The following is a 17,953-nucleotide window of genomic DNA, read 5'->3' as shown; positions in this document are numbered from 1 at the left end:
TGCAGTGGATGGAAAAAAAGAATAATTCACTTTGATGAGGAAGTGGTATTTGGCACAGTGCTTTCAATACTTACTTCATTCTCATTACAACCTGGGTTGATTGGGATAGCTTTATGTCTCTGTTATACACGAAGAAACAGACTCGAAGTTTAGGTGATTTCCTAAAGGATGGAGAAGTGAAAACTGAGTTTGGGTTTTCTGACTCTCAATTTTGGGGTTGTGAATGTTGTTGTGGTTCCTGACTTGTTGTCAAGTTGATTTCCACCTCCCGGTGACCCCATGTGGCAGAAGATCACTGCCCTATAGTGTTTTCTAGGCTGCAGTTTTTATGGGAACAGATTGCGAGATCTTTCCCCTGTGGAGCCTTTGGGTGGCTTCAAACCACCAACCTTTCATTTAGCAGCTGGATACTTAACTGTTGTGCTGTCAGGGTTCCAGGCTTGTGTACAGGAAATCAGAAATAGGATGGCTGTTACGAAAGTATGGGAAAGGGTTTTATTCGTGGGAATTGGGATTGGCTTATCTGGAGGATGGATGTGCTGGGAAAGGGGGGGGGGCTAGAAGAAGCAGTGTAACACAACTGTCACAGTTGAGCTTGATCAGACAGAGGCACGGGGAGAGGGATCAGTGACACCCTCGTGCCTTGCATCTGGGTGTGGGCCCTTTGGGGTCAGGCTCATCTGGTTCTGACTTGAGCAACTCCTGCCTTTGAGATATGCTGTTTGAGGGCGTCACTCACTCACCTATTATGCTGCACCTGGGGTGGCCTTGATAGAAAGCTGCAAAGTATTATTTCAGGTCCTTTGGCCCTGAAGCCTTGCCAGGTAATTTTAGAGACACCGTGGCCCATTGTTCTCCATTGTGGGACGAGGAACTGCTGTAACCGGCTGTGGAGGAAGCAGAAGGAGGAACGTGGTCTTCACATCACTGTGCCTTGGATCACTTCCCATGTGACACATTTCACCTCACATGGCATCTTGTTCCCTGGGTTTGGGATGATGTGCAGCTCTGTGTCTCTACCTTGATAAATGAATACTTAAGAGATAGTTGCTGAATCTCCCCCAGTTGCATGGACAGTTTGGAGTTGACAGAGGGAATGAATTAGACACAGTATTTACTGTTATTGTTAGGTACTGTTGACTCAACTATGACACTTAACAACCCTATACACAGCAGAGTGAAACCTTGCCCTATCCTGTGCCATCCTCCGCATTCCCACCATGGCCAAGCCAATCCATCCCAAAGAGAGTTTTCTTCTTTCACTGATTCTTCACTTTTGTAAACATGGTATCTTTTTCCAAGAGTTGTCACCTCCTGACAGCTCTATTCATGTTGTTGTTGTTGTGTACCATCGAGTCAGAACCAACCTGTAGCTGACTCTCCTGTGGGTTTTCAGAGACAGTAATCACAAGGGAGGAGATTGCTCATCCTTCTCCTACAGAGCAACTGGTGGATTTGAACCACATGCCTTCAGGATTGCAGTACAGCTTCTTATTGCTGGGCCACCAAAGCTCCCTAACTCTATTCATAGACCTTGCACAACTATTAGCAGCTGTGCCTCCGGCAGTTGACAAAACAAGTCTGGTTGACCTGGTTTACCATGGAGGGTAGAAGTGGGTAAGCCTGATGCAGGCTACAGGGGTATGTTATCTGCTGAGAATTTAAGCACAATAAGAAAATTAAATTAGTACCTGCCTGGTTTTTTTATTATTACCATGCATTGACAATTTTCTTTTTTTAATTCCTTAAACACCTCACAATGTGTTTGAATCTGGAGGACATTGTGCTGAGTAATATGTCAATCACAGAAAGGATTGCATGAGCCTACAACAAAGCTACTACCAAAAATTACTAAAAAATGTACACACCCAAACAAACATTCTTTGATAGCTATCAAGGATAAACATGAGAGGAAGGGAAAAACACTAATGGGAGATATATTAAACCAAAGGTATTTTTGAGCACTGAGAAACTGTTGTTATTGCTATGTACTGTTGTGTTGGAACAGACACATAGCTGACCCTCCAGAGGGTTTTCAGAGGCAGTAGATCTCAGGGGAGGAGATTACTCATCCTTCTCTTCCTGGAGCAGCTGGTGGATTTGAACTGCATGCTTTTGCTTCAGCAGTGCAATTCCCTATCACTAAACCCCCAGAGCTCCTTGAGAAACTATTCTAGGCATGCTTCATTTAATCTGATTCCTAGAATGTTTACATGAGAACATGAGTGGCATTGTGGACCCTGCCAAGTTTTGGAATGAAGCCTGTTTTCTGGTGACACTGTCACTGCACAGCTCTCCCTGATCCTCTGTGGTGCTGAGTGAATCAGGAATGAACCCTTAGTCCAGGAAAAGGGTGTGTTTCTGACATCATTGTAGGAGAGCATCTTGGCATAGTTGCTGTGTCTTAGGGATTTACTGTCTCTTGCTAAACCCTCCTACGTGACATCGGTAAGCCAGCCTTAGGCATAGAGGTCCCACCCGCCCACATCTCATGCCTTCTATAGTGTTGAATGGTAAAGTCTTTTCTTAGACATTATCTTGTAATTTCTCCAACAACCTGGGAGGTGAACAGGGTAGGCATTCTTATTCCCACTGGTCCAGGGAGGAAGCTGAGGTACAATTTGCTTAACAGGCTTTCCAGGGTCATAGTCAGTGGTAGACAGGAATGCAAGTCTCTTGAAGACCTCAACCTAGAGAGAGGAATTAGGAGGATGAAGAGAAAGCCTTCATTTCTGTTCTAAGCTGCTGCAAGCTATTTAGAGCTTTCTAGCAGGAAGCAAGGGTGGAATTTCATGTGGCAGACTGAAACCACGAACTGAGAAGGCAATTATTTGTCCTAGAGCTTTGATGCAGGGCATCATCTACTGAAACAAGGGCCGTGAACGCATTGCATAGCAACCAAATCAGTGTTGCATGTGCATTTTGACCAGAGTAGGAAACAGGCCCAGAAACCCTGCTCAAAGATGCCGGTCAACACACATTCAAAACAATGTCGTTGGCTGCCATCTTTGAGCAGGGCACCTTGTTAAGAGGCTCAGAATCCACTGGAAGACATTTGATTTCTGTGCAGTGTGTACCCATTTGTACTGTTGGCCATGACTGAACTATTTCCAAATAATTCAAAGTCCTTCTTTAATGGCAGAACCAGGATTAGGAGTTAGGGCTTCTGAGAGGTTTTTGCTATGTGAGACCATGGATTAGATGTTGACTGAAGCTGTAAGCTATGTGGGTCAGGTGATGGTGGAGTTGAAACATGCATGCTTTGCCTTTGTGTAGTACAGTGTTCTCCTAATTCTTGAGTTAGTGTTGGAAATGGTACACCCTCTCCCATAAAGGTTGGTTGTCTTCCTTCAGCTGTCTCCCTGGATGCCGTCTTGGGCGTCTCTTCACTGTAGGGATGAACGAGGGCTTGTCACCATCACTGTCTTCACCTTTCACTGGTCTGCTGGTGCCCTCTGATGGGCACCGTGGTGCCACCTCAGGACTAGTCCTTGAGCATCTACTGCAGCTGTCCACGTTATAAACTTCCACACCAAACCCAAATAATTTTCTTGACTTGCAAATTCAAATAGCAGCAGTTTAAGCAACGGTCCAAGAAAATCTGTGTTGGTGAGAGAAGCAGCCCTGCACCTTTTCTTCTCTTCCCTCTGCCCATCAATTTGTCAGTCCAGAGAATTAAAGGGGAGTGTAATACGAAAAAGGACAAAGGATGACATGAGCAGAGCTGTGTCGTTTATTTAACAGTACAATGTGGATCATCAGAGAGTTGCTATAAATTAAGGGTTCTCAGCCCAGGCTGCACATCAGAATCACCTGGAAAGTTTATAAATTTCACACACCCGGCTGCAGGCCCAGGCCTTGGCATTCAGAACCCCAGAACCCTGGGGAGGAGCTCAGGCTTTTGAGCATTCAGTTTGCCAAATGCTTCCAAAATGAAGTCAGAGCTGAAAACTGCTGCTCTAAGGATTAAACATTGGTTAATTACTTTGAGCAGAGAAATACTCACATGTGTCTTCCTTGGGATCATCTGGGGAGCTTTTGAAATTACAGTTTCCCTGGCTGTACATTCATACCATTTAAGTCAGTGACTTTTTGTCTGGTACCTTTTGCTTAGGGAATTGGTGGCTTGGTGGGTAAGGAGTTGCACTGCCAACCCAAAGGCACATGGTTTGAATGCACCAGCTGTTCCGTGGGAGAAATCTGGGTAGTCTTCCCCTGTGTGATTTACTGCCTCTGAAAACCCACTCGAAGATCAACTATGGATCAGTTTTGACTCGATAGTGTCTGACACAAAACTTTTGCTTGGACATCACATAAGACACAAGCTAATAACAACAATTATCAAATCAAACCAAATCCACTGACATTTACAGTGAGCCTAAAGGACAGAGTAGAACTACCCCATCGGGTTTCCAGGCTTATGGATCTTTATGGAAGCAAACATCTTTCTCTTTCCAAATGGCTAGGAGTTCAAACCCTAACGTTTTGCTTAACAGCAGAGTACTTAACCACTGTGTCATCAGGGTTCCTACCAGTCATAATAGCTGCTCATTGTTCCTTCTCTCTCTCATTGCTGTCAAATCAGAACCAGCTCCTACTTGATCCTCCAGAGGATTTCCCAGGTTGAAATCACACAGGATGAGATTGTCCATCTTTCTCCTACAGATCAGCTGGTGGAGTCTAACCTCATGCCTTTTAGTTACCAGTAAACAAGAGGAAGGTCTTCAATGAAATATATTGACATAGTGACTATAACAATGAATTCGAGGATATTAGAGCTGTGAGAATGTGCAGGATAGGGGGAGGATTGGATCTGTTGTTCAGAGGGTCACTGTAAGTTATAGTCAACTTGACAGCACTTAACAATTATATTAAAGTAGCACCTCAGGAGAAAGATGGTCAGCAGCCTTTGAAAACCCACTGGAGAGTCAGCTAGGAGTCCGTTCTGACTTAATGGCAAGAGAGAGTGACTCTATTATATAGATGCCTTGGTACAATAGTTAACACTGGCTGCTGACTGAAAGGGGGCAGAATACATATGTGAGCAAACAGATGTTTTGGAAAAAGTGCAGCCAGAATGCTTCTTGGAGGCAGAGATGGTGAATTTTTAGTTCACATACGTTGGGCATGTTGCTAAGAGAACCTGTTCCTTGAAGAGGAACATCAACCTTGGAAAGGTGGAGGGTCGCAAAGGAGAGGAAGACCCTCAACCTGATGGATTGACACTGTGACTCCAGCACTGGGCTCGAGTGTGTCAGAGATTGTGAAAATAGGACAGGGTTCAGATCCGTTGTTCATAGGGTCATACTGGACTCAAAGGCATCTACCAACAGCAATAACACCAACGTGTGCATAAGAGGATCAATAAGACCTCAGAAATTTTGTTAAAATGTAGATTTGGATTCAGTGTATCTAGGGTGGAAATACAAATTCTTAGCAGGTGGTCAAACTGTGGTGAACCCATTTGCAGTTAACTGAACTCACCCTTGGAAGGCTGACTTCACTAGCAACTCCACTGGAGAAAAGACTTGGCCACCTGCTTTTATAAAGATGACATCCGAGGAAACCCCATGGGGCAGTTCTGTGCTGTCTTATAGAGTTGTAAGATAGAATTGACCCAATGGCACAAACTAACTGCAATATATTGCATGTGTTTCTGGTCTTCTCAATAATCATGATTACCGTTTTACAGATGAGGAAAGCAGTTTTCAGAGCAGGCTAAGACTTGCCCAAGGTGACAGACTAAGTCCCTGAGTCCAGGACAGTCTGACCTTAAGGTCTGCTGCTGTTGTCCAAAACCTTATGGCTTTAAGGACTGGCCCTTGTGGGAGCTGTTTGCCACTCTTTCCAGTAACTGCTCAAGGAAAAGGGGAGAACTGATAAGCAGCCTTGACTTTCCTGGAGGCTCCCTATTCCCCATAACTGTTGTTCGGATGTCCCTGGAGAGATGGGCTCTGTGGCTGGAAATTTGTTTGTTTTAGTCACCCATTCTCTAAATACCTCCCTTCAACAGGAGGAGGATGCCCACTCGTTGAGTCTGGCCCTTGGTCACCTCCCTCTGCCACAGCTGCTCTCACAGAGAAAATTCAGAGAAAGCAAACACTCGTTTGCTTCTTGAGAGCTTGAGGAATTTTCCAGGCATGTGATATAGGAAAATGCCTCCATTTCCCTCAAAAGACAAAGTGGAAGCTCTGTTTGGGTGACCTGAAACATTTAGCTCTGCGTCACAAGCACTGTGTTACCCTTTCATCCAGGAAGTGAGGTAGTGTGTTACAGTGTGTGGGGCTGTGAGCTCTCTTGAGTCTGCGTGTTAAATTCAAGCCTGGACCTCTCACCTCTGTGCTTGAGAAGCCTAGACGAGAGCACCAGAGCCCTCTTGAGCCCTCAGGGCTGCTGTGGAGAGGCTGTAGGAACTCCAAAATGCTACACCTGTGTGAGCAGCCCCTCGTGGATCCCAGCTAGAGGAGAGGAGTGAGGCTGTCCTGACGCTGAGACTCCTGGCTGGCTTGCGACGGGAAGCTTTGTCAAGTGTTTGCTGGCACCACTAAGGGACCTGATGTCCCCAAGGCCTGAAGTGGCTCCAAGTGACTAATTGTTAGGATGGGTTCACTTTGGCTTTGAGAGGCCTGGCTTCACTCCACCTACGTCAGACCCTCAGATGTGGACAGCTCAGAGCCAGTATTCGGATCCTAAGTGGCACAAACTACAGAGTTAGTGACCAAGGTAATATAAATTTATCTGCATGGAGACTTCCCTGCCTGGCACAGGGATCTTTTCTTCCTCAGAGTTCTGTTGTCGCTAACATTGATCCTTGTCCACTACTGCACAGCTCGGAGCCTGGCTCAGGGAAGATGGTCAGGCAGTGTTGAGTGAATGGAAAGGAGAGGGGTGAAGAGAGACACAAAAATGTATCCAATGACTTCTAGCCATTTGAGAGCTCTTTAAGTGTTGGTGTATTTATTCCTTGCTTACGTGGCTTAATTGTTTTTGGTTGTTGTTGCCTCTCAGGTTTATTTTAGAGACTGTCTCACTAAGGATTATTCTAATAATAGAGTGGTCCAGACGCAATGCTATTTTCTGAGGTTGAGGCAAATATCCAGGGTGTCACTTGAATAGTACATCCTAATTTAGAGGCCAAAGGCTCTTTATTATGCTATTAAACGGAATCATAAAACCTTTTGAGTTCTGTCTCAAGCAGTGGCTATTTTGGGTGCCAAGAAAGCATGTGTCATACAATGAGAAAGTACTTTACACCCACTAGGAAGTCTGTGATAAAAAGACAGGTAATACGAAGTTTTGGAAAAATGTGGAGAAATTGCACAGAGGAGATTTCTCATCCTTCTCCCATCATACGTTGTTTGTCAGTGGTGGTATAAATAGATCCTGCCTCTTTGGAAATCAGTCTGGCAGTTTCTTAAATGTTAAACATGGTGTTACCATATTATCTAGCAATTTCACTCCTAGCTATACATACTCAAGAGATATAGAAATAAATCTTCACACAACAACCTGTATACAAATATTCATAACAGTGTAATTTATAATTCCCCAAAGTGGCAACAAATCAAATACCCATCACCTGATGAATGGGTAAACAAAATGTGCCATAGCCACACAGTGGAATATTTAGCCATAAAAGGAGGAAGGAGGGCAGTGAAGGGGAGGAGACCTTCAACCAGGTGGATTGACATGGTGACTGCTGCAATGTGCTCTTGGGTGACAGGAAGTATGAGGATGGCACAGGGTAGAACAGGGTTCAGATCATTTGTTCATATGGTCACAATGAGTTGTACTCGTCGGCACCTAACAACAACAACTACTTCACAGATGAATCTTGAGAACATTATGTAAAGTGAAAGAAGCCAGTCAGAAAATACTACAATATTGTATGATTACTCCATTTACATGCAACATCCAGAATAGGTAAGTCTGTAGAGCTAGAAACTAGATTGGTGGTAGCTAAGAGCTGAGGGGAGATGGAGAGGTGAGGGTAATGGCTGAGGGACACAGATTTCCTTTTGGAGTGATAAAAATATGCTAAAATTGTGATAATCAGGGCCCCACTCTTGTGAATATACGAAAACCACTAAATTGTACCCTTTAAACAGATGAGTTGTATGCAATGTGAATTAAACCTTGATAAAGTGATTTTTATAAAATCTTTTTTTAAATTGTTATTTTTAATAGAAGTTTACAGAAAAATTGGATTTTCATTCATTCATTTTTGCATAATTTCCTTCCCCGTCCCCAGTCTACTTTGCTATACACCTCTTATTCTGGACTGGACAGCTTCTCAATCATTTCTTCATCTACTATGATGTTGCCTATTGGTCCAGTCGTTGTTGTTGATAAAGTGTTTGGTTTTTGTGTTTTTTTCTTTAAAGAGAGTAAGCTCAGGACAATCTTAGGAGGGTGGGGGAGGGGGATTTCAAGGAGGAAGAGTGGCTACCAGGTTGACTCCAGGGACATAACAACAACCTTTTTTTACCTCTACTCCCTTTTTCGTTGCCGACTCAAAGGCAGGAGGTTCAAATACACCTGCTCTGTAGGAGAAAGATGGGCTTTCTCCTTCCATGGGATTTGTAGCCTCTGGAAACCGGCTGTAGGGTCAGCTATGACTTGGTTTTGACTGGACAACAATGAGTTTGAGTTGCTTTCTGTTTTTGTTTGTTTTTAACATTGTATAGGAGCCCTGGTGTTGGACTGCTAATGGAAAGGCTGGCACTTTGAACCCACCAGGCACTCCTGGGGAAAGCTTGGCAGTCTCTTCCCCTGGGGATTTACAGCCTTGAAACCCTGTGGAGTTGCCTTGAGTGTGAATCCACTAGACAGCAGTAGGTTTGGCTTTTGGTTGGCCACATTGTTCACTGATGGATATTATGATTTCTTCTCATAGATACCAGGTATGGTGTCTAGTTGAGGCCTTGGCATGACCAAGCTGTGTCATCCTGATCTGATCCTATCAATAACCATTCTGAGAGTCTGTCCACATCTGTACACTGGGAATGACCATACTGGCACAAAGTATTCCTTCATCTTGTTGTGTACCATTGAGTCAGAACTGACCCTTAGCTGACCCTCAGATGGATTTTCAGAGGCAGCAAATTACACGGGAGGAGATAGCCCATCTTTATCCTACGGAGCAACCGGTGGATTCAAATTGCCTGCTCTAAGTATTGCTAGTGAAAGGTGAAAAACAGCCTGTAGGGCCTCATCATCATCACTGGTTGACACCCAGGTGGGGATGCTAGTTGGTAGCATGTGTCGCTCTGCCCTGATTGGACGCCTCCTGGAGGCACAGCACTTAAGTGCTCAACTGTTAACAGGAAGGTCAGCAGTTAGAACCCACCAAGCAGCTCTGGGAGAGGAAGACGTAGCAATCTACGTCCCTAAAGATATGATATCCTTGTAAACTTTATGGGCCCCGTTCTGCCGTTGGCCTCTCCAAGCCTGATTTGTGGCAGACAACCATATCACTTCTCTACTCTCCCCCTCCCACCAAATCACACCCTAATCTTACAGCTTTGTATTCCCCTCCCCCCAAATCACACCCTAATTGTATGGCCTTGTGCCCCACAGCGGCCAGTTTGCCATCGTAAAGAAGTGCCGGGAGAAAAGCACAGGCCACGAGTTCGCAGCCAAGTTCATCAAGAAGCGGCAGAGCCGGGCCAGCCGGCGGGGCGTGAGCCGGGAGGAGATCGAGAGGGAGGTGAGCATCCTGCGGCAGGTGCTGCACCCCAACATCATCACGCTGCACGACGTCTACGAGAACCGCACCGACGTGGTGCTCATCCTGGAGCTGTGAGTGGGGGCACACGGACGTGTGGGCGGGGACGCGGGGCACCCGCCCACAGGCCCCAGGGCCGAGCCCCCAGAGCCAAGGTCGGCCGGGAGGAGGGCAGGGATAGACCGGCAGTTTCCTTTGCTTCTGTTAGGTCATCTTCTTTCTGAAGCTGAGCTTAGAGGAGGGGTGGGCTTACTGAGTAGTATTAGGGAAGGCAAGGGTCTGGCTTTTATTGGACAGTGGGATTAAAGTAATGAAAAGGCTGGTGTTGGAGTCTGCACAGTAGGTGTCTGTAGGGGAAGAACCAGCATCCTGGACCCTGTGAAGCCCTTCTCTTTCCAGGAGAAAAGCCGATGCACTTGTCCTGTTGGATACCTTTTTTATTTTATTGTGCTTATTATTTAAGGATACCTCTTATAGGCCGCACCTATGCTAGTTGCTTTGTATTCATCACCTGTTCATTCCTCAGAAAGACTGTGATAAGGGCAGAGCCTTATAAACATTCCTCAGAAAGACTGTGATAAGGGCAGAGCCTTATAAACAGTTTATTATATAGATAAAGCAGAAGAAAACTAAACCCATTGCCTGCTGAGTCTTTTCTGAGTCACTCATGGTGGTCCGTTGTTGCTGTTGTTGTGATGTGCCCAGTGACTCTGTGAACAGAGGCTCTGAACCCTGCCCTCTCCTGATCGAACCTCAGTGTCTCTGACAGAGTAAAACTGCCCCTCAAGCTTTTCAAGGTTGTAAACTCTTCCAGAAACAGATGGCCATATCTAGCCTGGTGGCTAGTTGGTTTGCAACATTGACCATTCAATTCACAACCAAGCACTTAACCACTGCACCACCAGAACACCTTAATAGGTAAATAGGAGTGCTTTACTCCTATTTTTTTAATTTTTATTTAATCTTTAAAATAATCCTGCCACACAGTGACTTTTTTCCTCTCCAGTTTAGTGACTGTTAGTACCCTCAAGAGCATTGAGGCCTGTTTACTGCCAGGTCCACTAGATACCAGGTCCTCTAGACGGGAAGTGGCAGAGTGAAGGCTTGAGTCCCAGCAGCCAGTGCAGATTCCAGGGACTAGCTGTGGGGGAAGGATGTGGTGATCTGCTTGTATAAGGATTTATGACCTTGGAAACCCTAAGGGACAGTTCTGTCCCTTATGGCCACTATGAATCAGAATCAACAGTCGCAACAATAACAAGAACAACAGCAACAACTAGGGATTGGTTGGCCACCCATATATCCCTCTGGAGAGCTTTCCATGGAATGGGAAGATAGTGCTCTGGCGGACAGTAGGTTTGGCACGAGTTCTAGCAGCTTTGTCAAGTAGCAAGACACTGGGCTAGAGTTTTGTTCTGAGCTTCACAAACTTGCACATTTGCCAGTTAGCAAAGGAGTGGTAACTTTTCATTGTGACCTTCAAGAGGTTACTGCACCCTCTCTAAGCTGTCCAGCTCATCCGGGAACCTGGCACCATGCTTAACTTGTCTCCTTCTGGTGGGGTGGGACACCTGACATTTGGGATCATTCAACATGAGAACCATGCGTGGCATTGCCAGGATACAGTTCTAAGAAGCAAATGATCATTTGCATATTCTTGCATTTGATTCTTAAATTGTTCATCTCAACTTTTCAATGTGTGAAAGTTGTCCTTGTTCTCCCTAACACTAGTTCCCAGTGTTCTCTATATTTCTTCCAAGATCTCACAGCCAGTTGGACTAGTTATTGCACATGGCTGCCTGGCCCAGACGACCTGGTGGGAATTCTCCAAGTGGGACATCCTCTAAGGCAGGCTTAGCCATTGACATGGGATGTGGGAGGAGTGCTTAGTGCTTGGGGTATTTGAGTCTTTATTTCTCATATCAGCAGATCAGTCTTTGTAATGTAGAAAGAGCATGGTGAGAAAAAATATACAGTGAACAGGGACTGAGAAGATTTACCTATTGATATTGGGTGAGTCATTTGCTATCTTAATTAAAATTTGTTTGCCAAATATGGGGCTGGGGGCACAGTAGCTCTATCTACCTCTGATAATAGATATGAAGCCCTGATGAGAGGATGCTTGGAAAAGCTTGAAAATGTAGCAACATCTCAGTCAACTCTAAATCCAGCCTTCACCACGGCTGCCCCTGCCATGATATGGTGTGCGGTATTTATTTCTGGTGCTCTACAGAGGCTGTCATAATGTTCAAGATTTCTTTCACTCTCACTTCTACTTCCAATGGTGGCAGTAAGACTGTTCGCTTCTTATTCCTGTTTTATCAGAAGAAAATTTGAACCCTGGAACTCATATGTCCTCTTTCCAGCTCAAGCTTGAGCTTAAGATAAGAAAAGAATGGAGTCACTGTGCTGGTTCTTTGACTGAAGCCTACAGAGCATAGACTCAGGGTTAGTCTCTCACAAATTGCACAAGTACTCTAGGTTCTAGCACTGGCCCTGGATGGGATGAGGTGGGACAAGGATTATCTCACTTGCCAGACATGTGGCAAAAATAGCACACTGGGCTCTGTCCCCAGAACCCAGGCAGTCACTTGAGGTCCCACCTAGTAGAGGGACACTGCTACCCGACAGACAGTGTGCTCTGGCCCACCATCTTCTCTCCTCCATCCTTGCCATCTCCCCTTCCCTTTCTCTCCCTCTCTCTTCTTTTTCTTTCTCCAAACATGTACTAAGCATCTATTATTTGCCAACTACTAGAGACATAAAAGAGAGCTCTGGTGATGTAGTGGTAAGAAGCTGTGCTGTAATCCTGAAGGTGTACAGTTCATATCCACCAGCTGCTTGACAGGGAAGGATGGACCATCTTCTCCTGTGTGATTAGCTGCATCTGAAAACCTGCTGGAGGGTTAGCTATGGGTTGGTTCTGACTTGAAGGTACACAACAACAACAACAACAACAACAGAGAGATTAAGACTAAAGTCTATACTGCAATCCCAGAGGAACACGGTTCGAATCCATCAGATGCTTTGCCGGAGAAGGAGGCGCAATCTCCTCCTGTACCAGTCAGATCTGATTTGACGGTACACGCACACAAAATAATAAAAAAAAAAGACTAAAGTCTAATTCATGGCCCCTGCCCTTGAGAAGCTCATATAGCCAGAACATACTTTTTTTTTTTTTTTAAATCATCATCTACCTGTTTAGGGAGTTGTGGATCTTTACTGTTGTTTTAAACCCTGTTTGACAGATGAGAAAAGACTAAAGTAAGAGTGACTTGCTAGTAAGTAGCACAACTAGCGTTCCAGTGCAGATCCTGACCGCCTGGGCTGACCTGTGCACAGGGACTTAATGCCACAGATAAGCCTATCGTGATGCTTTTCCTTGTGCTGTTCCCGCTCTATCTTGTCCATTCCATTTATTCATTCATCAAGGCCGTATTCAAGTCTCACTGAATGGCCAACACCTTCTCCAGCTGCTTAAGCTCATGCTGACTGCATATGACAAACAGAGAATTAGTGCAGTGACAAAGGCCACACCACATCAGGCCTCATTGTTATTTAAGTGGATTTTTCTATATACCAGACACTGTGCTGAGTGCTCCACCCTGCACACCAACTCATTTGATCTTCAGTACAAGACTATGACATGGACACTCTTTTTGTACCCCTGTTATTAGTTTTCTAAGACTGCTGTATCAAAGTGTCGCAAACTGATTACCTTAGACGAATGGACACTTACTACAGTTCTGGAGGGGCTGGGAACCTGCTGTATAGTGATGCCGAGGCCTTCTGAGGCCTTGAGGGAGAAGCCCCCTGTCCCTCACCCAGCTTCAAGCTGTCAACATTCTGCCAGTGTTGATTTATAAAAGAGTCGTACCTCCCTTTATGTTCATCCTCATTTTTTTCTTTTTGATAAATATTTTTCCCAAAATATTTTCTTTTCTACAATATTTTTTTATTTATTATTTTTTTGTGCATGTACCATCAAATCAGATCTGACTGATACAGGAGGAGATTGCCCCTCCTTTTTCAGCAGAGTATCTGGTGGATTTGAACCACATACCTCTGGTATTGCAGTGCAGTTTCTTGCCACTAGGCCACCAGAGCTCCCTTCTTTTCTACAATATTTTTAAGCAAATCCCAAATATCATGCCATTTCACGTGTATATACTTTGGTGTGCTTCTCTAACAGTTATAACACATTTGGGTTTGGGGTTTTTGTGGTGTGTTTTTTTAAATTCATGGTTGTATGTTTTCTCCCCCTCTTCCTCTAGCCCAGCCTGGAATGTACCCTTGTTCTAGATTATTACCCTATGTATATCAGGTATAGGAGTTTTTAAAAACCTGATACTGGGGTATTTTTTGCACCTAGTGAAGAAATACTTGGACCAAGAGGCAGTCGTCAGAACAGAGCAGGGAGACACTGGATAGTTCAAAATCAAGAAAAGGGTCCGTCAGGGATGTATTTTGTCTCCATATCTTTTCAATCTGTATACAGAACAGATCATCTGAGACGCTGGGTTGTACGAGGAGGAATGTGGCATCAGGATTGGTGGAAGACTCGTCAACAACCTGCGTTATGCAGATGACACAACCCTGCTCGCTGAAACTGAGGAGGACCTGAAGCGCTTGCTGCAGAAGGTCAAGGACTGCAGTCTTCAATATGTATTGAAGCTCAATATCAAGAAAACAAGGATTCTCACCACTGGGCCAATTGGCAGCATCAGTATGGATGGTGAAGAGATTGAGATAGTTAACAGTTTTAGTTTGCTTGGCTCCTCAGTTAACACTCTTGATAACAGCAGCCAGGAAATCAGGAAATGAATTGCATTGGGAAAGTCAGCTGTGAGGGACCTCTCAAGAGTAATCAAAAGCAATGACATCAGGCTGGAGACTAAGGTGCGCCTGATCCAGGCTATAGTCTTTGCAATTACGTGCTATGCATCGCAGAGTTGGACAGTGAATAGGGATGATAGAAAGAGAATTGATGCCTTTGAGTTGTGGTGCTGGAGAAGAGTGTTGAATGTACCATGGACTGCTGGAAAACAAGCAGGTTTGTCCTGGAGAGAGTGAAGCCAGAATGTTCCCTGGAGTCAAGGATTCTGAAGCTTTGTCTGACATACTTCAGACATGTTGCAAGGAGGGACTGGTCCTTGGAGAGGGACATCATGTTTGGGAGAGTGGAGGGATGGCGCAGGAGAGGAAGACCATCGATGAGATGGATCGATTCTGTGAGTGGAGTGGTGGGAATGAATGTGTTTGAGACAGTGAGGGTGGCACAGGATAGAACGACGTTTAGGGCTCTTGTACATAGGGTCACTTTGAGTCGCAAACAATTCGATGGCACATAACAACAACAACAGTGAAGAAACCAGGCAAGCCTTGGTGAGAGCCTATAAACCTTCTCTGATAAAGACTGTCTACTCCACAGGTCTCTGTACTTTATTTGATTCTTTTATCTCTTTTCTCGGTAACATTCTACTATTATTCTTTTTTATGCCATTGATTTGCTGAAGAACCTGGATCATTTGCAGTGTTAATAGTCTCAGTCTATTTTGGCTGAGTCCATAGTCCTTCCTCATGGTAGTCTTTAACTCATTCCTCTATTCCCCATACTCCCTATAAACTAGTTATTTACAGATATTACTATATATTGTAAAAGAAGCAATTGCAGTATGGGGGTGACTGAGTCTGACTTCTACCCACTTCATAAAGGGGAACTGTCCTCATAAATAATGTCCACATTGTTGTTGTTGTTATGGGCCGAGTCACCCGAGACTCATAGTGACCCTATGCACAATAACTCTGAACCCTGCCCTATTCTGAGCTGGTCTTACTATCTCTGACACACCTAACCCTATTATCTCAGTTACATTGTCAATCCATTTCATCCAGGTCTTCTTCTCTTGCATTGTCCCTCCACGTTTTCAAGTATAATGTCCTTTTCCAAAGACAGATCCCTCCTGGCAACATGCCCAAAATGTGAGACAGAGCTTCAAAATCCTCACCTCTAAGGGGCAACTTGGTTTCGCCCTCTCCAGGACAAATCTGAGTATTCTCTTTGAAGTCCAAGAAATGTTGAACACTCATCTCCAGCACCACAACCTCAAAGGCATTGATCCTCCTTCTATCATTCTTCGTTACTGTCCAGCTCCCTGATGCACAGCAAGTAGTTATAAAGACCATGGGCTGGATCATGTGCGCCTTAATCTTCAGATTGACATGGTCGCTCTTTGGCATTCTGGAGAGGTCCCTGACAACAAATTTTTCCAGTGCAATTTGTCTTTTGATTTCCTCACTGCTAGTGCCAAGAGTGTTGATTGTGGAACCAAGCAAGGTGAAATTGTTAACAATCTCAGTCTCCTCTCCATTTATCATGATGTTACCAACTTGCCCAGTGGTAAGAATCTATATCTTCTTGATGTTGAGCTTCAATTCATTTTGAAGACTGCAGTCCTTGACCTTCTGCAGCAAATGCTTCAAGTCCACCTCATTTTCAACAAGCAACATTGTGTCATCTGCATAACGTATGTTGTTGACTCTTCCTCTAATTCTGATGCTACACTTCTCCTCATAAATCTCAGCTTCCTGAATGATCTGTTCTGCATAAAAATTGAAAAGGTATGGAGACAAGATGCATCCCTGACATACTTCTTTCCCGATTTGAAACCATGCAGTGTTTCCTTGTTCTGTTCTGATTACTCCCTCCTGGTCCAAGTATAGGTTTCACATGAGCACAATCAGGTGTTCTGGAATTCTTATTCTTCTCAATGTTAGCTACAGTTTGTTGTGATCCACACAGTCAGCTGCCTTTGTGTAGTCAATGAAACACAGATAGACATTCTTCTGGTATTCTCTGCTGTCAACCAAGATCCATCTGATATTAGATATGATGTCCCTAGTGCCATAGCTTCTTCTAAACCCAGCTTTTATTTCTGGTAGTTTTCTGTTGATGTCCATAGTACTATACAAACAGCTACATAGTCAGACATGCCACCCCTCATGCTCCTGCACCTATTTTTACCAATCATTGGATCCAGTGTTCATTGCAAGACTCACAGACTTTACTCCCAGTTGTGGAGTTTATTAGGGAAATAGTTTGGGGAGTTGGAGAGACAAAAAATATCATTAATACAAATCCAGGTTTAATCTAACAGTCTCAAAAAAAAAAAAAATCTAACAGTCTCACGTCAGATTAACAGCAAGATGGAACTTCACAATTAGTCAGAGTCCAGGTTCGTTCCAGTAGCCCAAATGCAAGAAGACTCTGGTTCCCTAAAATCCAGCAAACTTTATCTCTGCACAGTTGCAAGTCAGCTTTTCTTTTAGTTATCCAGCAAGCAAACCCTTTAACTGTGGCCTTTATTTCCAGGGTTCCTCTGGTTACACTTTGCCAGAGTCTCTCCTTAGTCTCTCTAGAGTCTCTTCTCCACTATCATTGCCAATTTTAAGAGTTTCTTCACCACCACTTCACACAGTGTTTATATTGATTTATAGTATATGGATCCTACAGCTGTTGTTGATTTGCAAGACCATGTGTCTGCAGTTAAGGTAGCTGGAGATTTGCCCCCAGCGGGGGGCTAACACAATGGCCAGAAGAGCTTATTTTCATGGGTTCTGACACCTCAGAGAGGAGATAACTTTTACAATATTGCTGTCCATTGGAAATACAATATGAGCCATATACATAATTTAAAATTTCCTAGTAGCCATATTGAATATGAATAATAATAGGACAGGGTTCAGAGGGTTGCTATGAATCATACTGGACTCAACGACACCTAACCACAACAATATTGAATAAGAAGTTCTTTTAATAATGTGAATTAAATGTAATAGTATTTTCATTTAATATATACAAAATGTTATTTCAACATGTAATTAATGTAAATGTTTTCCATTCTCTCTTCTTTTCATACAAAAATCTTTAAAATCTACTGTGTATTTTATGCTTATAGCACATCCTGACTTGTGCAGTGCAATGGCTAAAGTGAAATTCAAAACTATAGAATAGTCAAATTGTTTTTCATGGGCAATACTTTATACTACTTCAGTTTTTAAATTTAAATTAGTTAAATTTTTTAAGTCAGTTAATCACACAGGCTGTGTTAAGTGACACATGGATACTGTCTTGGGCAGTGTAGATATAGAATATTTCCATCACTGCAGAAAATTTTGTTAGATAGTGCTGAACTATCTTAATAGAGGCTTAATCACATTTAGAAT

The 17,953-nt window shown here is 43.9% G+C and overlaps 1 protein-coding gene across 1 annotated transcript in view; it reads left to right on the top strand.

Moving 5' to 3' along the window:
• The window catches only part of DAPK2 (death-associated protein kinase 2), a 125,336-nt gene that overhangs the window by 75,679 nt on the left and 31,704 nt on the right, over nucleotides 1-17,953 (top strand). Inside the window, exon 2 of the mRNA XM_006899632.1 lies at nucleotides 9,580-9,801. Within this exon, the coding sequence (XP_006899694.1) occupies nucleotides 9,580-9,801 (222 nt within the window). The remainder of the gene's footprint in view (nucleotides 1-9,579; nucleotides 9,802-17,953) is intronic.

The sequence above is a fragment of the Elephantulus edwardii genome, unplaced genomic scaffold (assembly GCF_000299155.1).
Source record: "Elephantulus edwardii isolate Elephantulus edwardi_28Jun2011 unplaced genomic scaffold, EleEdw1.0 scaffold00263, whole genome shotgun sequence".
Lineage (NCBI taxonomy): Eukaryota > Metazoa > Chordata > Mammalia > Macroscelidea > Macroscelididae > Elephantulus > Elephantulus edwardii.
The sequence above is the reverse complement of the archived record's forward strand: the minus strand, read 5'-3'. Positions and strand labels throughout refer to the sequence as shown.